The sequence below is a fragment of the Dichotomopilus funicola genome, assembly GCF_033296635.1.
Source record: "Dichotomopilus funicola strain CBS 141.50 unplaced genomic scaffold C8A04scaffold_29, whole genome shotgun sequence".
Lineage (NCBI taxonomy): Eukaryota > Fungi > Ascomycota > Sordariomycetes > Sordariales > Chaetomiaceae > Dichotomopilus > Dichotomopilus funicola.
In genome coordinates this window covers 24223-48743 of record NW_026944050.1, presented here as the reverse complement: position 1 = coordinate 48743, position 24521 = coordinate 24223, and the positions used below count along the sequence as shown (strand labels likewise).

At 54.6% G+C, this 24521-nt stretch overlaps 5 protein-coding genes across 5 annotated transcripts; 4 read left to right on the top strand and 1 right to left on the bottom strand.

Moving 5' to 3' along the window:
* Positions 1-4064: 4064 nt before the first annotated feature.
* C8A04DRAFT_11962 (aspartic peptidase domain-containing protein) lies at positions 4065-5577 on the top strand (the record flags this gene model as incomplete). Its single annotated transcript, XM_062777164.1, has 2 exons — positions 4065-4262; positions 4330-5577. 2 exons carry the CDS (start codon positions 4065-4067, stop codon positions 5575-5577), a joined length of 1446 nt encoding a protein of 481 aa, XP_062637196.1.
* A 784-nt stretch (positions 5578-6361) lies between these two features.
* Positions 6362-7618, top strand: C8A04DRAFT_12028 (WD40-repeat-containing domain protein; the record flags this gene model as incomplete). The annotated part of the gene is made up of 3 exons (XM_062777191.1): positions 6362-6538; positions 6736-7199; positions 7270-7618. Coding segments are annotated over 3 exons (990 nt in total), but the record flags the coding sequence as incomplete, so codon positions are not given.
* Positions 7619-9408: 1790 nt separating this feature from the next.
* On the bottom strand, positions 9409-12610 carry C8A04DRAFT_28389 (armadillo-type protein; the record flags this gene model as incomplete). Its single annotated transcript, XM_062780629.1, has 6 exons — positions 9409-9779; positions 9840-10389; positions 10451-10729; positions 10795-12173; positions 12237-12399; positions 12599-12610. The coding sequence occupies 6 exons, from the start codon at positions 12608-12610 to the stop codon at positions 9409-9411; spliced, it is 2754 nt and encodes a 917-aa protein (XP_062637194.1).
* A 6503-nt stretch (positions 12611-19113) lies between these two features.
* Positions 19114-19656, top strand: C8A04DRAFT_28388 (uncharacterized protein; the record flags this gene model as incomplete). Its single annotated transcript, XM_062780628.1, has 1 exon — positions 19114-19656. One exon carries the CDS (start codon positions 19114-19116, stop codon positions 19654-19656), a length of 543 nt encoding a protein of 180 aa, XP_062637193.1.
* Positions 19657-20957: 1301 nt separating this feature from the next.
* C8A04DRAFT_37059 (uncharacterized protein) lies at positions 20958-24227 on the top strand (the record flags this gene model as incomplete). Its single annotated transcript, XM_062783753.1, has 1 exon — positions 20958-24227. The coding sequence occupies one exon, from the start codon at positions 20958-20960 to the stop codon at positions 24225-24227; it is 3270 nt and encodes a 1089-aa protein (XP_062637192.1).
* Between the last annotated feature and the right edge of the window lie 294 nt (positions 24228-24521).

The window sequence follows — 24521 nt, the reverse complement described above, 5'->3', positions numbered from 1 at the left end:
ATCCTTGGAGTCTTAGACTGGGCATACCGCGACGGCTGGGCGCAAATGCAATACCAGCTGGGGAACAAAAACAACGTTACTCCTGGCTCCAACATCTGTGGCCAAACTCGTTCCTCTGTGTTTCTTGTCATTCTACACCGTGTGGTGATATCTAACCCATCTTCAGCATCTTCTCGGCCCCCATGTTACCCTGGACTACCCGTGAATAGCGCGAAACCAAGACAAGCTCTTTTGGATACCGAGTTGCCTGCCCAGAGACAAGGCTGCCGGCCCTATCAAGGACCGATATCATCAACTCCTGGGTCTCGGAGTTATTATTGGCCTTAGTAGTATTGGCCTCGGTAGTTGTGGCCTCGGCAGTTGTGGCCTTGGTAGTATTGGGCTTGGTAGCATTGGCCTTGCTTGCTAGGAGCGACCGCTGGGCTAAGCCACGGGCCGTCTCAGAATATCGGTGCATTTAGGTATGCCCCTAAGGCACGGTAGAACCCGTCGCCCGCCCGTTGAAGTCCGACAACGATGTTTATTCCGGTGGACTGATTATGTTTAGTTTTTGGAATGGGTTTTTCTCACGGTCCCTATGCTTGATACCTAACCAATGAACTTATTTGCTCCTATTCGCAGTTTAACAGCTTTTCGACTTTGCCCGGCAGCGTGTAACTGATCTACCCTGCGAATTGCAGCCGTTGCAGCGGCACAGTCCAGCCAAGCCCCCCCATCATCCTTCATGGCGTGTTCGAGTCGCTGGGCGTGAGGTAAGTGGCTACATCGTCACTACGAGGCATGGTAGATGAAGCAAAAGTAAACCCCATGGTCATCCTGATTCCCGCTAGGCCTAAATAAGGTATTTGGAATTTCGTTGTGGAAGTACCGGTCTTTCACATCTGACCCCCACATCCGATCCCCCACACCCGATCTTCCACACCCGGCCCGAGTTGATTCAGGGGGATGCATCGTCACTACAACGCAGCGCAGACGAAGTAAAGGTAACCTCTTGGCCACCCTGCCTGCCGCCATAGTTGCCGCCATGCTTGCCGCCATGCTTGCCGCCAGGCCTATATAGCGTCTTCACATGCTTTAGACATCTGGGGTGTCGGCTTCGCGTCCACCCCTCCCCCCGGACGTTAAACGCAAACGACGGCGACAACAACAGCTAGGTCTAAGTATTTGAAGTTACATTGGGGAGCTCCTGGTCTTTCACACCCGGTCCAAGTTGACCCAGGGGGATGAATCGTCGCCATGAGACATCGCAGATGAAGCAAAAGTAACCCTAAGCTCCTCCTGCTTCCCTCTAGACCTAGGTAGGTATTTGGAATTTTGTGGTTGAGTTCGCGGTCTTTCATACCAGGCCTGAGTTGATTCAGGGGGATGGATCGTCACTTCGATACATCGAAGATGAAGCAAAAATAACCCGAAGCGCCTCCTGCTTCCCTCTAGACCTGGGTGTTTGGGGTTTTGTGGTTGAATTCCCGGCCGTCCACGCCCGGCCTGAGTCGATTCAGGGGGATGCATCATCACTCCGAGACATCGTCGATGACTTAAAAATATAATCTAGGTCAGGCCTATTTCTCGGTCAGTACTACCTAGATAACGGGGCCAGTAACTAACATAAGAAGTCGATACTCCCACAGTCAAGTGGAAGTTCTTGGACGATATCATCACACACACACACACACACATCCAAACAACCTGAACTCAACTCCCGAATCTCACTCACTTAGCCTAGCCAACTACGAATAAGAATCTCAACAACCCACGCGTTTACCATCTTTACATTCGCCTGAACCGAACCACCTTCTCCCAACAAGACAATCCCGACCTCCCCGATTTCAACATGGCCATCTGTATCGGCGCTTGCAGAGTCTGCGCACATGCAACTCAAGCCTATCTCGACGCTCACCGGCGCGCCGTGCCGTATTACACAGTGACCCAGGGACTCAACGGCTGCATCACGTTCACTATCCACATCAATGGCGATCCTCGCACTGCCGAGTACAGGTCCTTGTTCGCTACGGCCTGGAGACAAGCGGAACACGTTAGATTCCCGTATCATGGCACAAGGGTGCAGGGGAACACGATTAGCTGCATGAACTACTAGGGCAGACCTGGAGAGGGAAGGTTTGGCCTCGGGCTGCTGAGTAGGAGGACGGATGGACCGAAAGGGAGAGAGTCTTTCCATATCATCACACAAAGGTGGATGGAAATATGGTTGGTTGCATTGACTACTAGCGCTGGATCGCAGGGGGAAGGTTTGGCCGCTGGCGGCTGGGTAGGAGGAGGGATGGGTCGAAGGGGAGCATGTTAGGAAAAGAGCTATGTTCATGGGTTCAGCTGCATATAGTCGGGGCCTTGAGACTGGCAAGAATTAGGAAATGAAAATGAACATTAGACTCGCTTCGGATTGCGCTCTCTACTGAGGGGAGATGTTGATAACATTTTGGTTGTGACAGGGGGTGTTTGTAGTGTAAGTGGTCAGTTTGGGCTAAATTAAAGCGGATGTTCATCCCTTCACCTGGCGAAATACCTCCCAGAGTTGTGACCACTGCCGCATTGGGAAAGCTCCTTGGGTATGGGAACGCGCAAGCACTTAATCTTCAGCCAATCACAGAGGGCAATCCGATAACGGCAGCCTCCCCTCAGAGAAGATGCCAAGTCTCCACCCCCCTGCTCCCGCCCGGGAGCCGGTCTCAGATGGAACCTGGGGGTGAAGTCGAAGGCCCACCCGTTTCACCATTGGACTTGTCTTTGTCCGCCGAAATCGACAAGGTTTTGAACGTTCAGTCTTCAACAGCACGAATATCATCGCTCCCACTTCTATCTTAGGTTGAATTGTTTAGCTTCAGTCTACTGGTAACTTCCGTTAAACCCGAGGACAGTACCCCGGCATGATCTCAACACGGAATCCAGAGTTCAGACACCGAAGCGCACACGCAGTAACGTCGCTTTGTCTACACCTACCTACTGTGTAGAACCCACGGTTGGGGTGAGGTTCGGTGGAGTGCATGTGGTGACCGAAGCGGCGCACCGCCCCGCCCAATGCGAGTTGCGTGGGATCTCGAAGTCAGGCCGCGCGTTCTGGCTTCTCTGTGCTCCCCTTCTGTAGGCAGTGGGCCAAGGCCGCTGACTGTCTGAATTCGAGCAAATGGGACGTGATTCAAATACGTCTAGAAGCGTAATATGGATGGAAAGGGGGAACAGGTATCCAGATGCCTACTTTTTGCTTCCCGGAGGAAGAATTGAGGAGTCGATTCTTCATACAATGTCGTCTTGATATCCAACCCCTTCGGTCTTAAGCGCAGGGGCCGAGAGCCGCCAAGACGACACGACGTCAAAGGGCCTTACGTCCGTTCCGTTTCAGGAGACAGCCTCCTGTTTGGAGCAACTTCTCTCTTCTCCTTTGCGGCGACCCGTCGTCTGAGCAAGGGTAACTCGAAGCGGAAGCGAGTGAGTTGAACCTGAAGGTTCGGGGGTTACCAGCTGGGATCACCTTTTCGAGACTTGTCCCAAGATTCTGACGTGACAGATCGTGGTGCGGATCGGACGGAGTGTTCTCGTTGTATTATATCCACATGGCGGCTCCCGAATCCTTTCCGGGCCCATCCCCCTCCTCCACTATGGCAAAACACCACTTTGGGGTTATTTTATTTCTAATTTTCTAGTTTGGCCTGCGGCGGTTTTTTTGGGCAGACCATCGCTCTCTCCTTGCGCCTGTCCTTTTTTTCTTCTTTTTTTCATCTCAGACGCTCACTGACCTGCAGCTTTGCGTCACCCACAACCGTGCCAGAACCTAAAAGTTTTCCAGCATCCGCCTTCGCCGATAATGACGAAGTAGTCAGCGGCTCCTCACCTGCACCTCGAGTTGAGGACATAGCCTCAAGGTTCCACTCTATGTTCTCCGTCCCCTTATAACCTAGCCTTCTCCCGGCTTTTTTTACGGTTCGATGACATAACGATCACCTTTCACTTGACCTTCTTTTTCCCTCAAAACGCACCCAACGTGTTGCGCTAGAATTACATTCATTTTTCCTTCAAGTTCGGGAAGGGTGCCGAACTGAGGGCTGGGCGAGATGAAAACAACTTGGTTTATAGCCATCACGGCCGCACTCGTTCATACAATATGTGGATTATCAATACCAACAACAAAAGAAAATAATGAGCCAAAGGTGCTGGGGTTGGAGACGAAGCGGCGGGTGCCTCGACGGAATCCTATCCACCGTGATAAGCTAAGGAAACGAGGCACGTTTGAAGTCGGCTTAGACAACGAGGTGTGTATCCTGCGAGTGGCGGTTTGATATGGCCCCCATCAAATGGGAACTAACACAAGAAAAAAAGGAAACACTGTACTTCATCAACGGAACGATCGGCACGCCCCCTCACGCAGTCAGGTTACACCTTGACACCGGCAGCAGTGACTTGTGGGTCAACACGCCGGCATCACAACTGTGTACGTCGGGTAACAGCCCGTGTGCATATGCGGGCACGTACGCGGCGAATACATCGTCGACATACCAGTACATCGCCAGTAATTTCAACATCTCCTATGTGGACGGGAGCGGCGCCAGCGGCGATTACGTATCGGACACGGTGACGATCGGCTCGCAGAAAATCGACCGCCTACAATTCGGCGTCGGCTACTCCAGCACAAACGCCCAGGGCATCCTCGGCATCGGCTACCCGCTCAACGAAGTGCAGGTTAACAGGGCGCGACTCAAGCCCTACGACAACCTGCCGGCGCAGCTGGTCGCCGAGGGCGTGATCCGCTCCAAGGCCTACTCGCTCTGGCTCAACGATCTCGACGCCAGCACGGGTAACATCCTGTTCGGCGGAGTCGACACCGAAAAGTTCACGCCACCCTTACGCTCGCTGCCCGTCGAATCCGCCTCAAGCGTCCACGCCGAGTTCATGCTCACCCTCACGAGCCTGCACCTCAACGACCGCGCCTTGGGGCCCTCGCCGAACCTCGCCATCGCCGTGCTCCTCGACACCGGGTCTTCCCTAACCTACCTCCCCGACCCTCTCGTAGCAGACCTCTACGCGGCCGTCGGAGCCGTCTTCAACACCGACGCCAACGCCGCCTACGTGCCCTGCTCACTCGCCCGCAACACGACCACCCAGCTGGGCTTCACCTTTTCCGAGCCGACCATCTGGATCGGCATGGACGAGCTGGTGCTGGACCTCGTCACCTCGTCCGGCCGCCGCCCGACTTTCTCCGACGGTACCCCGGCGTGTCTATTTGGGATTGGCCCGGCGGGCAGCGCGGGTAGCGGGAACACGTTTGTTCTGGGGGATACGTTTTTGCGGTCTGCATATGTGGTGTATGATTTGGATAATAACCAGATTGCGCTGGCGCCGACGAGGTTTAATTCAACGACGAGTAATATCATGGAGATTGGAACCGGGGCGGGGGCTGTGCCTGGTGCGACCAAGGTGCAGAACCCCGTGCGCGCGACGGAGGGGCTGAGAGGACTGAATGCTGCGTCAGCGGCAGCGACAACTGGGAGGGCCGGCGGGGCGAAGGGGGCATTTGCGGTGGCTGTTGGTTTGGCCAGCGTTGTGGCCATGTTAGGTGGGATGCTGTGAGAATCGCAGGGTTGGATTTCTATTGTCTGTGTGCATTGCGAGGAGGCTTTGTTTTTCCGCATGAGATTCGGAGTTTTGAGAACCTGCTGTTTGGAAAGACCGGGAACGGCGTTATAAAAGAGGGTTGATGAAGGCCTCTGAGAGAAACCTGTTCTCTGCCAGATGCTAATTTTGTGTATCAAGATCATGATTTTGGAGGTCTTATCAGCGAGACCATAAATATCAAATGATTTACAGATGACGGAGCAGGCCCAAGATTGAGGTGAGAGAAGACGGAAGCGTTTTGAGTCATCAACGAAGACCCAACTCACGCAATTGGTCCAAACGATAAAAAGTAAGGCTTCCGGGCCTCCAGGTCGATTTCAATTTCCATCCGGAAGGCCTCCAAGGAAGCTAATCGCGTCAGGTGGTCAAGTGTGACTCTTGTGAGAAGGCCATGTAAGGTTGGGCTCAACCTGAGCGCTTAACCTCAAAAAGTGTAACACCTAATTGGTCGGCTTCCAGGCGCTCACAGCATGTGACTCCGCGTTCCAGCGATTGGCGGGCATTGCAGGGGTCGCGACTTCCTCGAAGCCCTCCCCGCGTTCTCACATAAAACTTTATGAACCCCGCCATCTCCCGCCCTTTTAATCCTTTCCATGGAAACTAGTTGCTCCTCTATTCGGACCTCGAAATTGGCCACACAATCCGGGCCAAGAGCCGTCATTATCAACGATGGTCTATCGAGGCGAGAGAAACATGACCTCCCGGGACAGTGGTCCCCCGGGCGAAACTGTCATACTGCCCGAAAGACACCATCTCCGCCCTGCGCTGGTCACCGACGGCGGACCATTTAGCGGCCTCGTCGTGGGACGGCCAAGCTTACATTTACGACGTGACTAACTCAGCCTGCACCGCCTCCATCAAGGCATTGACGAGCATCCCCGTCGGAACCCCCGTCCTCGACTGCGATTTCAGTACGGTAAGTTCGATACGAGTCTACTAATTCCGCAGCTCCCCACGCCCCGACCGAGGAGAGTGTTTCCACGCGAAGAAAACCTGGCAAACGACCAAACACGAACCAGCTTCGATACGAAAGTTCGACCCCCATGCGCCACAGTTAATACGGTATTTATTGGGGGCAAAAGGGCAGTCGTAACTAACCCTATTTTCTACCAGGATGGGTGTCTCGTCGCAGCCGCTGGATCCGACAATGCCATCCACGTCATGGATCTCCAATCCGGAGAAACAAGGAAGCTAGAAGCCCATACTTTGCCTGTCCGCGCTGTGCGATTCTTTCCGAGGCCCTGGGTTAACAACCACCTCCTAGCATCCGCCTCTTGGGATAAGACGGTCCTCTACTGGGATTTGCGCCAGCCAAAGCCCATTGGCGTGTTCCAGCTCCCCGATCGTGTCTTCGCTATGGATGTTGCTGAGTCGTTACTTGCCGCTGCTACTGCGGACCGCCATATCCACTTTGTTGATCTCGGCAACCCGACCCAGCCACGGCTGTCTCACGAGTCACCCCTCAAGTATCATACGGCTTCTATCTCGGTTTCAAGAGATGGGTGCCACGCGGCGGTGGGCGGCGTTGACGGCCGCGCCGCTGCATACCACGGCCTCGGTAACGCAAATGTCAACGAGTAGGTTTCTCATCCTGCCTATGGCAGACCACGAACCCCCTCCAAGTGTCACTAACGTCCTGCCCTTTAGGGTAACCGATTTCACATACAAGTGCCACCGTTCACCAGACACTAACAAGGGGGGCCAAACCAACGTGTACGCCGTCAATGCTGTGTCCTATTACCCAGTGAATCATGACATATTGGCCACCGCTGGATCCGACGGCACCTTTGCGATCTGGGACGTAAAGAATCATTCAGCTGTAGAAAAGCTTCGCCAGGCCTCTGGCCCGATCACCGCACTGAGCTTTGCTCGTGACGGCAAGGCTCTCGCTTACGCTGTAGGCCACGACTGGGCTAAGGGCGTCCAACACTACCCCTCCGCGGCCAAGCCGGAGATTGTCCTACACAAGTTCGGCGGCACGCCGGGCAAAAAGTAAGAAGCTAGTAGATCCTTTCTAAGCAGAAGACCACCGATAAAAAATCATAACAGAGAACCATAGGTGAGGCAGCGGTAGTGGTATCTTCCTTGCTCGAGGATCTTAACCAAGGATCTCAACGCCGCTACCAAGGGAGTCCACACATCAAGGGATAGGGAGCTTTTCCACACTTCATGGTTGGGTCTCTCTTGAGGAACCAAGCCTCGGTATGCGTGGTTTCATGATTTCATTATGGGGTTCCTGGCGCCTTGGATGGTTAGGGGGGCTTGAGATTTCTTAGGAACAACAGTGCTGGATCAAGATTGATACTGCGCGAGGGGCATTTGGTGGGGACAGCAACGGTACCGGCGTTATATGTAGGGTTTTGTTGAGGCGGGGTCGGTTATGAATTCAAGAATCTCCCAAATCATCACCTTCCGTAGTATATTTGCATTTGAACATTGGTGTCTTTGTAGCTCTCAAACGACCAAAAGCGCACATGGTTACTTACGGTATCCAGAATACCTAGCCCTCCAAAATGTAGCTCTCGAAGCACCATACTAGACCTTCCATGTACCTCTGAAAATACACATGACAGCACCAGACCTTTCAGCATCTTAAGCACAGGGTGTTATAAATTACGTCTTTCACGATTGTCACCAGCACGAAAAGCCTACACCCGATAGAGCGCAAAAAACAAACAAATTATATTTTAATTAAGGTATACCAACCAAAGCAACCAACGAAAACACCAACGCCTAACCGATCTTGAGTGACAAATGGTGGAGAGGTCTAACAACGAGGACCAGAACGATGACAAAAGACAAAAGATAGGGGGAAAGGATGCTCGGGTACCAGTTTTATGGCCGTGAAAACCAGCACCAATGTAACCCTCTCCCGACCCGTGTTTGTCCCGTCTCGTCTGATACCTGTTGTCGGTAGCCAGCCCCAACCTGGTCTTTAAAGCATGCTTGCCCCTTGAATATCGATGATGGATGCCCCGCTCCGTCCCATCTCATCCCATCTCGTCCTTAACCACTCCCAGCTAAATAAACCGTTGGGTCTAGCTAGATAACTGAGTAGGGATCGTTGACCGACCCGACTTCAGAGACTTGGGGGAGCGGGTTATGCCGGGGGCAAATAAAAAGTAAAGAAATTAACAACTCTGCGCCGTTTTTCGTTTATCCCGATGTTTGTTTGTTTGTTGCGTCCATCTCGATGAGTTCCGTGGGCTCCCCGAATCATGAAGGAGTGGCCGAAATGAAGCGGGTCGAGGCCGGGCGATCGATCGCGACCAGTTATTTCTATGATTCCTCTTCCTTGTAGTCTCACTATTCGTGGTGAGAGGGTCCGAAAAGAAAAAAAAAACGCGAGGCATATTGTAGAAGTAACAACAAAGTTTTCGAAACAAAACAAACAGCCCAGGCAAGTAAATCCTTATGGCATAACTGTGATGATCCCCGGGATATCTGGTTGAGAAAGAACCATGAGAAAATAAAAGCCATCAAAAAATGTCGCGAAGAGTAAGAATAAATGACCGTGAAAAGGGAAAGGAAACAACAGACACCGGAGGGTATGTTGTTATTTTTGTTGGTATCGCCATCCTTGTGCAAGCCGCCCGACCGTGAAGCAAGTGAAAGAAACCCGAATCTAGCCGCAAAATAACACTGCATTTATAGGTGTTTGTCCGTTGTATGAGAAAAACCGGAACTGCTTGCAATGGTTGAGAGGAGGCCATTCTTCCATGGCCTAGGTTCCCGTGATTGGGAGATGCGAGGATGCTTCTTGCATCCTCTAGCAGCCCCTTAATATCATTTTCTAGCGGCCTTGCCAGCCCATTTGCCAGGTCGTGAGCCTCTGATGGAACCGGAAGCGTTTCCATTCATGGACGTCGGGCTCCTTGATGGGGTACTGAGGGGACTGTTGGAGTCCATGGTCAAGTTCGGCGTCGGTACGGCTGACGTCGTGCCGACATGCGCCCCTGGCGATGTAGGGGGCGTGGATGCTGGAGTGTGGTTGTTTGATGTGGCTGCAGAGGGTCTCCGGGATCCGTTGATCAGCTTCTCCATCGCGTCGATTTGCCTGCTCGTGGCACCCGATCGCTTGAGGGCCTGGAGGTGCGTCACCAATTTGTTGACGACTTCGGTCTTCTCATCGCCTTGGAGTGTGGAGACGAGTGTCTCTGCGGTTTGTTAGTGGGGGGTCCATATTGGAAATAAATGGTGTCTCCAGTAAGACTTACGGACAACGTAGTTACCATACTGATCCTTCATCAACGCGAAGAGGGTGTCGCCAGACTCATTTCCCGCCAACCTATCTCGGATGCGGCGCTGCACTTCAGGAGTGCCGAATTGGATGCATTTCTCAACCACGTTGGACGCGTGTTTGTGCTTTGAGAATGTCAGCAGCTCGGCCATGACGACCCTGCAGAACGGGTCGCGGTCCTCGGGCTTCGCATTTTCAAGGACGTGTTGGACGACGTAATTGCCGTACGAATGCGTCACTAGCATTCGGGGGTGCCTGTGTAATTTCTCCATGATGACAGCCTTGTCTGCCTCAGTCCCGTACTCCATAGCCCTCTGTAGAACTCGACAACCGTACTGGTCAATGGAGAGGGCGTCGACATTGTCTTTGATGATGCCCATTATGCGACCGATGTACACGCGGGGTACAAGCACGATGGCCTGTTGAATTACGTGATTCGCGTGGATGTCCGAGCAGAGCTGCATGAAGTGCGGCACAAACTCGTCGACTATCTCGCCCTGTTGTTCTACTAGTACATGCTTAAGAGCCTAACAAGTTGTTAGCATATGATCCTGCTTATGCGTAGGAAGACACCTGGCAAGGTTTCACCTTTTGGACGACCCGGCAACCATACATCTGTAGGGAGAGATCGACGAGCTTTCCTCTCATGGCGCTAGCCAGAGCCCTCTTCTGGACCTGGTCGCCATACTCGAAGAGCTTCTGCATCACGTAGTTGCCGAACACATCCTTCATTAGCTGAACGGCATTCGTTTCGAGCTCGGCAAAGACCCGTTCTCTTTCGTCGCTGTTTGCTACCTCAAGTCTCTCCTGGATAAAGCGCGATCCTTGTTGGTCGCCGCTGAACTCGACGACATAGCCCCAGATGTCCTGGATTCATCAGTCAGCGTCCAATTTTCTCACCTATACCACCTCACTCACAACATTTGACTTACTCTGAGCTCCCATTTTTTCGACCTCTGAGTTTCTTTGAAATCCAATAGAAGCGTGCTTCGGTATGCCCTGCTTGGATCCTGGTCCTTGGCCGGACGCGTGGGGATGGTGGAGATGGAGGTTGGTGGGCTGGTAAAACCGTAGGATGGCACCATCCCCATACTGTACGCCGCCATCTGCAGAGCCTGTTGCGTGTCGACGGCCGGGTATGAGGAGGGGTATTGGGTGTAGCTTTGAGTGAAGTGAGAGTTCGGGGGGAACGAGTGCAACGGCGGCGGCACCTGCTGCTGCTGCTGTTGCGGTAGCTGCCCCGGTAGCTGCTGATGTAGTTGCTGATGTAGGTGCTGCTGCTGTAGGTACGCCGTTAGCTGCTGCCACTGAGGTGGCGGTAGCTGTTGCTGCTGCTGCTGCTGCTGCTGCGCGAGCCGAAGGTATTCATTCGGCGTTCTGGTTTCCAACGATTGACGCCTCGACCAGTTTGCTTCCATAGCATCGGCGAGGCTCTTTGGGCTTTGGAGGATCCCGGCGGTGCGGTAGGCGTTTCCAGCCGGCGGGGAGTTATGGTCGGCTGCCGAGCCTCTCCTCTCACCAGTAACGTAGGGCTCGTTTAGAAATCCATTGCTGTGTCCTGCGGTTGTTTCCCACGGTTGCTGAAAGGGGTTCGAGGGAACGTTTCGCGCCTCGTTATTAAAGGTCAGCGTGTTTTCCGTGGCGACAGGATTCCCGCCTTTGTTGGGAGGGTTCCCAAGATACAACCCAGACATGGCTTGCGTCAGCTCCTGAGCAGTGTTTTGATCGAAACCCATGCTTTGGTGTGCCGGTAATGAGCCGGCGATGGATGGTCGTTGGGAATGAAGCCCGGTTCCTGATGTCGCGCCGAAGGAGAAATCGTTCAAGGCACCGCCAGCCTGCGTAGTACGATCGGGTTCGGGAAGGGCGGATATCGACCTGCGCGGACCGCTCCCGACTGCGCTGAGAGACGCCGAGTCATGTTTAAAGCGCTGGGGTTGGGAATAAATGGAAGAAAACCTCGACTCAGACCCTTGGACGGACTGGTCTGGGTAGGTTTCAGCCGCGTGATTCTCAAACCCAGGGGGGGGCTGCAACACACTCTTCGAAGGTTCCGCAGCCGATGTCGTGGACGGCTGTGAGCCCGGGACTCTCTGGTTCATCGAGGACCCGTTGAGCAAGGGGTTGCCCATCGGGTCCGGGCCGTGGAGAAAGGCATCAGGTCTAGACCTCGGCGATGTATTACCCGACAGGTTGCGGGTTTGGGCGGCGTTGGAAGTGTTCCAGTAGGGAGCTCTCCAAGTGTCGTGGTCGCCGGTCGAAGTACGAGGACCGGGGCCTGAGGAACCGGGAGCAAAGGCGTTTGCCGCGTCTGGATACTGGTCAGACCACGGGCCCACGGCTTCTTTCCTCGGTGATATAAGTGGACACGTACCTCTTGGAGTAGTGGTGGGTCTCGTGTCGGAAAAGGGGGTGGAGTTCCACGATGCGGGTGGTTGTAAGGCTGAACCAAACACTGCCTCTATCAAGATCGACTGTGAACTGGACGGGGGCTTGGGGAAATTGTTGTAGCTCGGAAACCGATTATGCTGCCGTGGCTAGGTCACAGAACAGAGGTTAGATCGCAATTCTCAACACTAAACGACGCGGTAACAGTCTGGCGGGGAGCCGAGGAAGACGCTTTGTAGGGGAAGGGGAGTGATGCAACAGGGGAGCCCTGAACGACGGAGAGCGCCTGAAGAATCAGACAGGTATAGAACAAAAACTTGAAAGTGCGGCGCTGCGCAAGGTACGTACATTGCTTCCCATGGCGCCTGGTGATGGGTCGGTGCCGGTATAGTTCACAGAGGGGGAGTGGGAGCAGAACCGGGACCCAGATGCCGACCGCGTGCTAGATCGGTCGCTGTAACGTATCCTCCGAGAAGTATATAGAGTTCGACGCGCTTGAGAAACTGCGACAGCGTGATTTCGTCTCGGGCTGTGAAAATGGGATGGTTCCTCAAACTGCGAGTGACGGTATTATGTATCGTTCTCGAACGGTCTGGGTTCTATGTATCGGGGGGGGGTTCGAAGTATCGAGAGGATCTCTATAGTTCGTTCGTGTCAAGAGGACAACCTCTAGGGATAGAAACTGCACGGGCGGATTCGAGAGACTTGTCAGCGCACTTTGATAAACTGGTTGCCAGTCCGAATATAGGTGTATAGGAAGGGGGCAGTCGTGGTTTTTGAAGGAAGGGAATCTGGGGGGAATATGTTAGGTTTGGCGGTGGGTGGTAAGGCTGATGCACACCACCGAGGCCAACCTGCCCGGAAGCGGGTATGAGGGGGTGGGGTTGGGGGAAGCAGACGTCCCCGAGTCCCTATCCTCATACATACATACGCACATTTAAATGCCCGGGCGGGAAAGAGGGTCGCAGGCTCGGCGGAGTAGGCTGCTAGAACCCGAGGGTGCATCCGCTAGAAACGGCTGCATAGGTTGCCCGTGCTTAGAGGACAGAAGACTGCCGGAGGGTGGTGTGTGCGCCGAGTGGACTAGCAGCTCAGGGGTTGTGCACTACGGTATCTGTACGTAGTAGCTTGCTGCGTCTGTGTTTGCGCCTGCGCCTGCGTCCGCTGTAGGTTGTTCTTGCACCCCGTTTTGCGACGGAGACCCTAGGTAATGTAGCGGAGCCCGTCGTCACCGCCAGAGAAAATCGCGAAAGACTTTCCGCTGAAGAAAAGAAGGGAGGACAACGGTCTTGAACTTCTGTCAGGATGCGCACGCAGGTGATTGATGATGCGGGGCCGGTTTAGAGAGAGAGGGGGGGAAGGAGGGGGATTTGAGGGACCTCGAGTTGGTACACAGATGGGAATTTGTTTGGGGTGCCAACACAGGCGAGAGGATCAGGAATCAACCACAGCCCTGATCACCTAACAAAGTATGGGTAAGGTAAGGTACCTATGTACAAGAAAGTATGAGGAAAACATGAACGATGAAGGAGAGGAGACGGAGCGCGATGAGCGACGAGGGCAATGACTTGAAAATGTCAAAGCAGACGGACAAACAGACAGTGCATACCTTGACAGCAAGCAATGGGTCTTTGCTGAGCTGCTTGGTCCAGCAGGGGGAGGGAAGGCTCGTCGACAGGGCCAGGGGTGTGGTCGTCGTTCCGCGCTCAGTTTCCCAGGTTGTTTTTGAGCACGGTCAACGGGCTGACCCGATCCGTCTTCCTCGCAGCGGAGAAAAAGTATGAGGCGGTTCTTGTTCGCTCGTTAGTTCCCCCTCTGTGCGCTGCTTCTTTCTCGAGAAAATGATGGGGATTCGCAATCGACAACCGGGTTGGGTGGGATTGACTGGGGCGCGTTGCCGTGCTCAGGGTTCCGACTCTTTGTGGGGGAGCGGTCGCGGCTTGGGAGAGCACACGACAAGGAACTTCCAACCTGAGGAGCCGACAGGAAGCAGAAAGGGTTGGTGAGACCCAAGGTTCACCTCTAAGCTTTACCTTTTTGAACTGAGGTGGACAGGGATACGTTGCTGAAAGATCAAGGACAGCACCTGCGGACAAGGGGCCGGTTGGCGGATCCCAGCGACCCCAAAAAAATAAGTTTTGTGGGGGTCGGCCAACTCGAGGGCCCCCAGGCCGTCTCAAGTTGGTGGATGGAGGGGCTTTCTTTTTTTTTTAGGGAATATCTTCTGGCGCCGGGGACAGATCCGGCATCCCGGCTGGGATCTTGAACTTGGATCTCAACTCGTGGGTTTAGATTTGGTTAGTAGGTTTGTGGGTGATAGTCCAGGATGGAATTGGCTTGGAGAGAAACGCTGGCGATTTCGGGGTCTCTGGTGCGACGAACGATGACGGAATTCTGCTGCAAGCCTGCAAGACGGGAGCTGGAGCGTTGTGGGTTTGCGTTATCGCGGGGGACGGGGCACACGCGGGACGCGACCCTGTCTCGCTGGACCCACTTCTTGCTTTCTTTTTCCCTTGGTGCTTTTCCTTTCTCGATCCTTTTCCAAAACCCCAGACCTAAAATTCAGGAACCTTCAAAATGTAGCCGCAAGGGACCGGGAGTACACTATGTCCTAACTATGTACGTGTATATCAAAGTCCGAGCAATACGGGGTTCTTGATCAGCCTATCCGCTCTCAGTTTCTCGGCGGAATAAGATGTGCTGGTCTTGCAACGGGTATCTTAGTATACTGTGTCTGTCGGTCATTCGTATTGACGGAACACTGTGTACATACATACAGAGTTCGCAAGCTTGCGGGGCAGTTAACAACAATCCTCCCTCTTCACTTCAACGATTACTCCTTGCCCACAGCCCGTGACACAAACCAAAGCACGACAGTGTGGAACAAAACCTCACATCACAATCGGCCGTTGGCGCAGCCGTGTATTTGACACAAACCTCATGCCTGCCTTATTGCTTGCAGATCTGAAACCTAGGCGCGAGAGCCCGTGATGTGTTCTGGATGTTTCTCCTCATCGGATTTCGTGCAGGAAACATGCGGTCGAAGAGATCGGATAGGGCGGTGCCCGGAATTGGACCGTTGGATCATTCGACCGACCCACAGCAGCGACCACAAGCTGCCGGCTCCGCCGCTTGTGGAAGCGGATCCAGGTTGTTGGCGAACCGGTTGGTTTCGTCCTGGAGTGTTGGTTGTGTTCAACCTCAAACTTCCCAAGTGGGCTTGTGGCCGCGACTTGTGGCCGCGATCGTGGCCAAGTGAATTTGGCGACGCAAGAGCCCCTGGGGATGCGTGCCCAGCCTTAACTAACGTACGAAACGAGTCACCAATCCCCAATCAGAACCCAGCTTGTGCCGCGGCCGTTGCTGATTTTTGTTTGCCCGGGGGTTGACATTGCCATCTATCCTCAGCACCAACATACCATTCGCGCCGCACACCTCGGTGCTCACTTCTCACCGGTCGTTTTTGGCCGTGGGCCCGGAGACCCCAACTCGGCACTTGAACTGAATGCGCCGCGGCTGATTTGGGTGGGGGCTTTGGAAAACGTCCAACGGGCTGATGAGAAACCGGACGTAATTTTCGGGATGGCTGGCAGTCTCAACCCCCAACACCCGTCTGCAATGTCTGACCACATCCTTCCATATCTAGCGCGCATCTTTCTGGCACTGTTCGCTGAAATAACAGGTGAAAAGAACTGTAAATAAATGGGCATCTTACAAAGTAGGCGTCCAGGCACGGGCGCCGAAAAGCGGGTTGCATCTGGCGTCAAATAACGTCATATTTTGGCAGTACAACGGCACTTCGCGTATCTCCAACGGCTGGGAGGGTGGCTGATGATTCCCCTCGGTTATTGTATTGGAGCGGGTTGGTGGGGTCTCTCACTCGAGGCGATGCCCTGAAGTACCTCTTTGGTGAATGGTCCAAGTTTGAAAGAGGAATCTGTGTTTGAGGCTTGAGGCGGGGGTTGTTTGTTCTTAGGGAGCGAGTCAAGGAATGTGCTTCGCCCCCGATGTTGTTGCGGGAGTTGTTGGAAATAACGCGCCCCATTTCACCTCGATGCGCCATGGCGATTTCGGGAACATGAATTTGGGAGGAAACTCGGACGCCGCGCCATATAGACTTACACGTAGTTATGGCACGAAATCGATACGAACAGCTCTCGTCGTCTTGCTAACGAGAGCAGCGTTACAGTGTATACATTTATAGTTCCCCGGCTCGATCTTCTCCTTCTTGGGGCATCGGGAGGGTTGGTCGGGGATATCGGGTTGCGCCGAAGGCCCGGGCCGCCGCTGGGCCATATGGACCTTTCACGGGTGTGATGTAAGAGGTGAGTGAGGGCGATTGTAGACCCTAATCATGACGCCCAGGGTGCGGCTGCGTCTTGTACATACATATGCGTACCAGAGTGCGTGCGCTTGACAAACACCGTCCCTAGGTCATAGCTACTACATGCCACAGAGTTACCACATTCGTTGTCCATTACGGGATCCTTATACCCCCAATCAAACCACCGCCATTCTGACCAACCCCGGTTCAGGCCAGTCTTCCGAGCCTGTTCGCCGCCTGTCGGGCTTGTGGACGTTATGACCTAACACCCCGCGAGATATAATTATCGTCCGAATTTCGTCGTAATGATCGCAGCGGGCCCCATGTTCCTAAAAACGGACAAAATGCCCGTGATAGGGCCAAAACTGCCCAACGCGAAGAACCCGCCAGGGTGGTGTCGATGTTGGTGTTGATTTGATGATGTGCTGCGCATATATGACGACCGCCCGCCTTCGTTTGTGCTTGTGATCTTAGCGATCGGTTTTCGTGGAATAAGCCGGCTCTATACAAGGGGGGCGACAGAATGTCCACTGCGGGATTGTCTCGAGATGCGGAGAGTCTCGTTGCTTCCTCCTCACACCTACCTTTCGGGCTTCCTCCGTGCGCCTTCTGAGGGTAGTTGACCTTAAGGCTGGGGAGTCCGGTTGCCTTTCGGTATTGGAAGCAAATAGAACGACACTGGCGGTCTGGTTTGCTAAGTACTTGCAGGCAGCAGGTGCGCCCCCTACCTTTTTCCCTGCCTCTTGTTTCTGTCCCGACCTCTTGTGCCTATCTTCGTTTCCCTTGGCCAGGAGATGACAGGGCGAACAACACAGGCGTGGCGTGACGGCGTACGGGAAAGTTTGTTGTGCTCGTCCGCCCAACGCCCTTAATTTGCGTTAGCGGTCTTTCATCCACCCCCTTTCCACTCTCGCTCCACGTCTTTGGTGTACCGGTAACGCTTCTTAGTCTCGGACTTTTACTAAGAGAGGGGAGGGGAAGAAGGGGCTGAGTCGCTCTCTAACTTATTCGTGTGGGAAAACGGAGTCGGAACACCCGTCACACTGGAGTGGAGGAATGTTTTGGGGCGTCTAGAGCAATTCTCTAAGCGGAGTTCCCTGGCTAAGCAAGGTGTACGGCCGTCATGTTGAAGCCGCCTAGTTTCATCAGGCGTTCCTTTTGGACACAGGAAAACCCCTCTTCTCACTCTCGTCACACACGTGAGGCTTTGTGAGGGAATCCTGGCGTCGTCAATCCTACGCAGCCTCTCAAGGCAGGACGGATTCACAATGGCGACGATGGATCTAAACCGAGGCGCACTAAAGATCGCAAAGGTGAGTCTCGTCCCGCACAATCCTTTGGGATGGACGTGTTGTTAATAGGAGACGGAGAGCCTCAACATGTCGACGCTCTTACTCTGCTCTTTCAACACAGCTGGTTGGCCCCGCCGTCCTCTTCCAATCACACGGAATCGAACCCAGCCGCCCAAATTCCGGTCACAAGATGCGATGGAGCCGCGCCTGGGCGGCTCCCGGGTCATCTCTCCTTTTGCTTGCAGAATGCAACCATACCTCAACGGAGATGGGACGCTGGAGAGCGGGCGCTTGTCACCAGGCGCGAAAGAAAATAGAACAATTGATGAAAAAATAGGAAATAACAAGCACATGCTTTCACTTCGTAGAATTACCTCTGTAGTTACATAGTAATGGCAGGGACATATTCCTCGGTGACGGTCGCCGATACGAAGTCGTTAGTCAGGAAAGGTGCCAGAGTGGGTCGCGAAGTTGTGCCTGGTCTGGACCCTGACCCCGGAAAATCCCTGCTCGAATACTGGCCGTTTCGATGCACGGGCCAGTTTCCGTGGTTCGTGGGTGTTCGCGGTCAAAGGATCGATTGGGCGGTTCTCAAATTAGCACCCCGCTCGCATGCGAGCCTGACCACAATTTGATTGGACAATGGTTTCATGGACGGGGCAGTTCATCCGAATTCGGTCAAAATCACTTGTTGGGGCAGCGCTTCCAGGTTGTGGGTGGTGCGCCAGTGTGTGTGTGCCTGCCTTCCCCTGACAGGGCGGTGGACGGGAACTGCGGAATACTTGTGTGTGCTCGCCGACCTCATTCACCTCCTCTCCTCGTCTTTTTCTATCTCGACATCTCCATCGGCGCCACGGTCCAGGGAATTGCATTCGTCGTTCTTTCTGTTACCCCCTTCCACCTCCCAATCGCGGGATCCTGCTTTTTGGTATCGACTTCATTCTTTTAGTCGGTCACCGTCCTATCCTTTTTTGGTTTTTGATGCAATTCCCCGTTCCCTGCGCGAGATTTGGTTCAGCAATTCTGTAGCCATCCCCGATAAACGACCCTTTGGGTAAGCCCCGACGTTGATTTTCTCTGCCTGCGACTGCCGTTGTCTTACTCGCGATAGTAGAGAAGTTTATCACAATCATTCGGCAACTCGAGTCCTCGCGGAAAATACAACGCTCATTGCAACAACAACAATAACAACAACGACGACCTGTCGAACGATAGCATTCACAGCAATCATACATTCATTCAGTACCATGGATTCGGCTTCGAGGATTTTCGCCCGCGGCGACGACAAGAAGGACAGTGTGTCGGTTGTCAACCTCCTAATTGCTCTTCTTGTCCTTGTTTTTGTCGGTCTTGTCTCGTTTGCGCTTCTTGTCCTGCTGCGGCGGAGGCGGAGGCAGCAGCGCATGATGAGCGAGACGCTGCCCCAGTACCAGGACGTCAAGCGAACTGGAAACCACCGACGGCTCACGATTCAGACCGGCAATGCCAACGGCCGGTCAAGTATCATCGTTGTCGACCAGAAAGGTCAGCCCATGCTTGCGAACCCTTCTTCGCCGCCTCACTCCCCCGACAACGTTCCTGAGATCCACATCACCTTCCCAGACGAGCAAGACGACCAGGGCCGGCCGAAGAGTGGCCGGGTGGTTGTTGTCCGGGTTGGCGAGACCAGCGTCGGGCTTGAGCCGCTGCATGACGAGCAGCTCCCGGCGTACGAGAAGGAGAGCAGCACACAGTTTTACTCCATCGACATGGACAAGATTGGCGGCCTGAAGGAGAAGGAATACCATTAAAACAGGCGCCAAACACGACCAACCATGGTCTCGGTTGTGACAGAGGCCTTTTGCCCATAACGGGGAACAACAGAACGACCTTCTCTTTCTGACCAGCGCAAAAAGCTGGCCAATCCTTACGATTTCATGGGCGTGCGGAGTTGCGACGAACGGACCGGGACACGAAAAGAGATACCATCATACAAGCGCCGGCCACTACCTTTTTTCTGCTTCTGATTAGCCCCCTTTTCTCAGCCATCTATCTACCCCTGCATATCAAGCATCATCGGGGGCGCAATTGGAATCTTTTCTGCTTTCTTTTTTCCTCTGATGGGCTGGTTGGGAACACCAAGGTTTCTCTGCTACCAGGGGTTGAGTGCTGCGACACTCTGCGCACATACATGCCTAGGTAACATTCGCTTTCAAACGGTGAATGTTTTCGGGAGGGACCGGGAACGGGAGCTCTTTTCGCTCCCAGCCACATCATCATTTTTGGCCGGTAGCGTGCGTTGGGTGGGCTTGTGGTATATTTGTCGGATATATTCTCATATTGTATAATTACTATTGAAGCAGCGTCTGCCGGCTCGGGAGGCTCTTTGCGTTTCTTCATTCTACCCCGTTTTGTGACAGGCCCTTCGTTTTGAATGCTCCCGTCTAGCATTGGTGGGAAGGTTGTAACGCGACCTCACATCGAGGCAACGAACTCTGATTACCTGTCTTCTAGCCAGACAGAGTCGCGATTTCCCCAGTCTTTGATCCGTTCAACTTACTCCCATGGATATGTACCTTCCTTGTAATAATAACTAGTGTAATTCATCTATCCCAACTCGCCCTAACCAGTACTATGTATGTCGATCGCAGATCCCAGGGTTAGGGTAGAGCCGCTCCCGGCCCCCCTGCGAAATGCCGGTGGAGATATCCTCACAGTTTCAATGGAGCTCACGGATTCGCGACTCGTTGCAAGACGTTCGACGTCCCTGAAATGGCGCATCCTTTTTCTTCTCGTGTAGCTGTCGTCCAGACGGTCTAGAGTTTAATTGATGCTGGTCCATTGCCTGTACCATAATCATCATACAGCTCAATTTGGCCCTCGCGCTCGTTTACTGCTTCTCTTTTTCTAATTCTTCCCCCTTTGCCCTTCTCCTGTCGGGGCTCTCTTCTTGCTGTCGCCCGACTTTTCATCTACCTATCTTTTTGCACTTGATATTTGTTGATACCCCCTTTTCTCTTCGCTGCCGCGACCGTTTCCGCTACAAGACACTCCCACACCGCGAAGTCCCCACGACCCTTGGACGAACAACCAAATCAGCACCACGTAAACCATGCCACCGCCACGACCAACCCCGAAAAAGGCCCCCCCGCCGGCCGACTACAAAACCATTGCCGCACAGTGGGCCGCCGCGAAGCGGGCCGGGGAGGTTGCCGATGCGGATCGTCTAAAAAAGAGCACTGGGGAAGCTCAAGAGGAGGACAAGAAGGCGGTACAGCAACAACAAGAACAGCTTGCCACACGCGAACGCCGTCGCGAGCGTCTTGAAGCGGCTCGGAAAAGGGCTTACCAGGCGCGTTGGGGCTGGACAGCCGCCTTTTGGGTCTGGCTGTTGGTTGTGCATGTTGCTGGGCTTGCGTACTTCACCAGTGGGTTTTTGCTGACGCGGCTGGTGCTGGAGGAGAAATCGGCGTGCGAGGTGCCGCCGTTTCAAGCAGGCGAGCAAGGGATAGAAGGATCGTCATTGCTGCCGGCGTGGGAGGGCAAGGGCACGGTGGACGGTGGGTGTTGGCATCCGCGCACGTTCTCACGGGCGGTGGTGGTGGTAATCGACGCGCTGCGGTACGATTTCACCGTGCCTGTGGGCGACGGCGAGGCGTTCCACGATGCGTTTCCTTTCTTGTGGGAGACGGCGGTGCGGGAACCGAACCGCGCGTTTTTGCGGCCGTTTATTGCTGATCCGCCCACCTCGACGTTGCAGCGGTTGAAAGGGTTGACGACGGGGACGTTGCCGACGTTTGTGGATGTTGGTAGCAGCTTCTCGGGGACGGCTATTGAGGAGGATAATTTGTTGATGCAGTTCAAGGATGCGGGCAAGCGGGTGGTGCATTTGGGGGATGATACGTGGGAAGCATTGTTCCCGGGGTATTTCGAGGGCAATTTGAGCCGGGCGTACGACAGCTTCAACGTTTGGGACTTGCACACGGTGGATAACGGGGTAATTGAACATATCCTGCCGTTGATGGACAAGAAAAACGACTGGGACGTTGCCATTGGACACTGTCTTGGGGTTGACCACGCCGGGCACCGGTATGGGCCCAACCACCCGGAGATGACCAAGAAGCTGCGGCAGATGGACGGGTTCATCCGGGACCTGGCGGCCACCATCGACGACGATACGGTGCTGGTCGTGATGGGGGATCACGGCATGGACAGCAAGGGTGACCACGGCGGCGAGAGCGAGGACGAAGTTGAGGCTGCGCTGTGGATGTACTCCCCCAAGGGCATCTTTGGGAGGACGAAGCCGGAATACGCGACGCCCCCGACCACCGCCAAGGCCCGCCCTGTCAACCAGATCGACCTCGTCCCAACCCTGGCTTTGCTGATGGGCATTCCTATTCCTTTCAACAACCTGGGCCGGCCAATCGAGGAGGCCTTCGCTGGCCCCAAGGGTGATGCGTGGCTGAATCTCGCCGCGGCAGAGAGAACGACGGCGGCTGGTATCAAGCGTTACCAGACAGCGTATTTCGCCGCTCGAGGGATCGAACAGTCTCCTGAGTCCGGTTCGCCCAGCCAACTGTGGGATCTGGCTGAAAGTCTTGTTGCCGCTGGCAAGCAGTCTGACTGGGCGGCTATCTTTTCGGCCTTTGCTGCGTACCAAGAGGCCAATCTACAGAAATGCAAGAGCCTGTGGGCGAGGTTTGATCTCAAGAACATGATGATAGGCATCGGCATCATGGCGCTCGGGGTCGTCGCGCTACTTGTGTACATCGCACAGGGAGACGATGACGACGCCATTGAGGACGAGGAACTCGATATCGCCGAGAAGAGCTTGGAGCTTCAGGGTATCAAGCCCGATTCGCAGGGTGTTCCCACTGACACGCTTGAGAAGCGGCTCATCGGCGCTGCTGCGCTCGGTGCTCTACCCGGCTTTATCGGCGGTGTCGTCTCGTCGTTGGTCTCGGGGGCTGGTGATTGGTACCGCGGATCAGGTATCGCCGCGTTGACGAGCATTGCTGCTGTTCTAATCTCCATGTTTGAAGTCCAGGAGACGCTCGCCAAGCTGGTCCCCAGCACGGTCTGGGGGTGGATGGCCGTGGTCTTTACCGTCAGTCAGTCCGTCGGCTTCGCCTCCAACTCGTACACCATCTGGGAGGACTCCATCCTCCTCTTCTTCGTCACTACTTTCGGTTTCGTCAGCGCCCTATCCGCCCTCCGGATCCCTTCCCGCGCCGACCGCTACCTGGCCATCTACCATTCCGTGGTATTCGCCCTTCTTGGCCGTGTCGCGTCCTTCTCCAAACTCTGCCGCGAAGAGCAGATGCCATACTGCACCTCGACCTACTACGCCTCAGCCACCTCCTCCACCTCCGCTCCCTGGCAGCTCATCATCCCTTTCCTCGTCTCCCTCATCCTCCCCTCCATCATCAAAGCCTACCTCCAACCGACCCGCTCCTACGAAGGCCTCGCCCCAGCTTGGATCGGCGTCGTCCTCCGCGCGGTGCTCGCCCTAGCCGCCGTGTACTGGGTCCTCGACGCAGCCGACAACGGCAACTGGCTGCCCAGCCTCCCGGACAAGACCCTCAAAAACATCAGCGTCTACCTCGCCCAAACCATCCTCGGCCTCACCCTCGTCGCCGGCACCACCGCCTTCGTATGGGCACCCCCCTGCGTCTCCATCACCACCTCCGCCTCCCCCACCCAACCCAACCGCGCCCAAGTCGCCATCATAGGCTACGCCAACGCTCACGGCGCCCGCTACCTCCTCCTCCCCATCAACCTCTTCGCCGCCTGCATCCTCCTCTCCAAGCCCATGGGCGGCGGCTCGTTGGCACTCATGGCCTGGCAAATCCTCGCCCTCCTCGAGATCCTCGACCTTCACAACCTTTCGTCTACTTCCTCCCCCATCGGCCCCATCATGCTCGCCATCCTCGGCACCTTCCACTTCTTCAAAACCGGCCACCAAGCCGCCCTCAGCTCCATCCAATGGGACGCCGCCTTCATCCCGCTCTTCACCATCCGCTACCCCTGGAGTCCCCTCGCCGTAACCCTCAACACCTTCGCCGGCCAGATCCTGGCCACCGCCTGCGTGCCCTTATTAGCACTCTGGAAATCCGGCCCTCGCCGTCGGGGCCGTCTCGAGGCCGTCAGTCGACGCGCCCTGGCGGTGTTTGTGGCGTATTTTGCTGTTGAGAGTTTGGCGACCATGGCGTGGGCGGGGCATCTGCGCCGGCATTTGATGTTGTATCGTGTGTTTAGCCCGCGGTTTATGATGGCTGGGGTGGTGTTGTTGGTGGTGGATTTGGCTGGGTTGGTGGTGGCGTTGACGGGGGTGCGGTGTAATACGATGGCGATTGGGGAGGTTTTTGGGTGGGCGGAGTGAATTGGGGGATATTTATTGCTTGAAGCATAGGGCGGAGCGAGTGTAGATAATTACTTTTCTTATTAAAACCTCAACTGGGTTCCCTTTGCGACTATAATGTTTCCACACCTTCTCGTTTTTGTAGTGAGGAACCATTCCGTGTTTACGACTGTTTTGCGAGAGTTCTCGGGTGACAAGATAGATGCATATCAGAGCGGCACTTTGTATGTAAATACATACGTAATCTCTATCCGCTTACTGCCGATTGAAGTCTTGACAACTGCTCTCTATTATCTTACCATGCCCCTAGTAGTC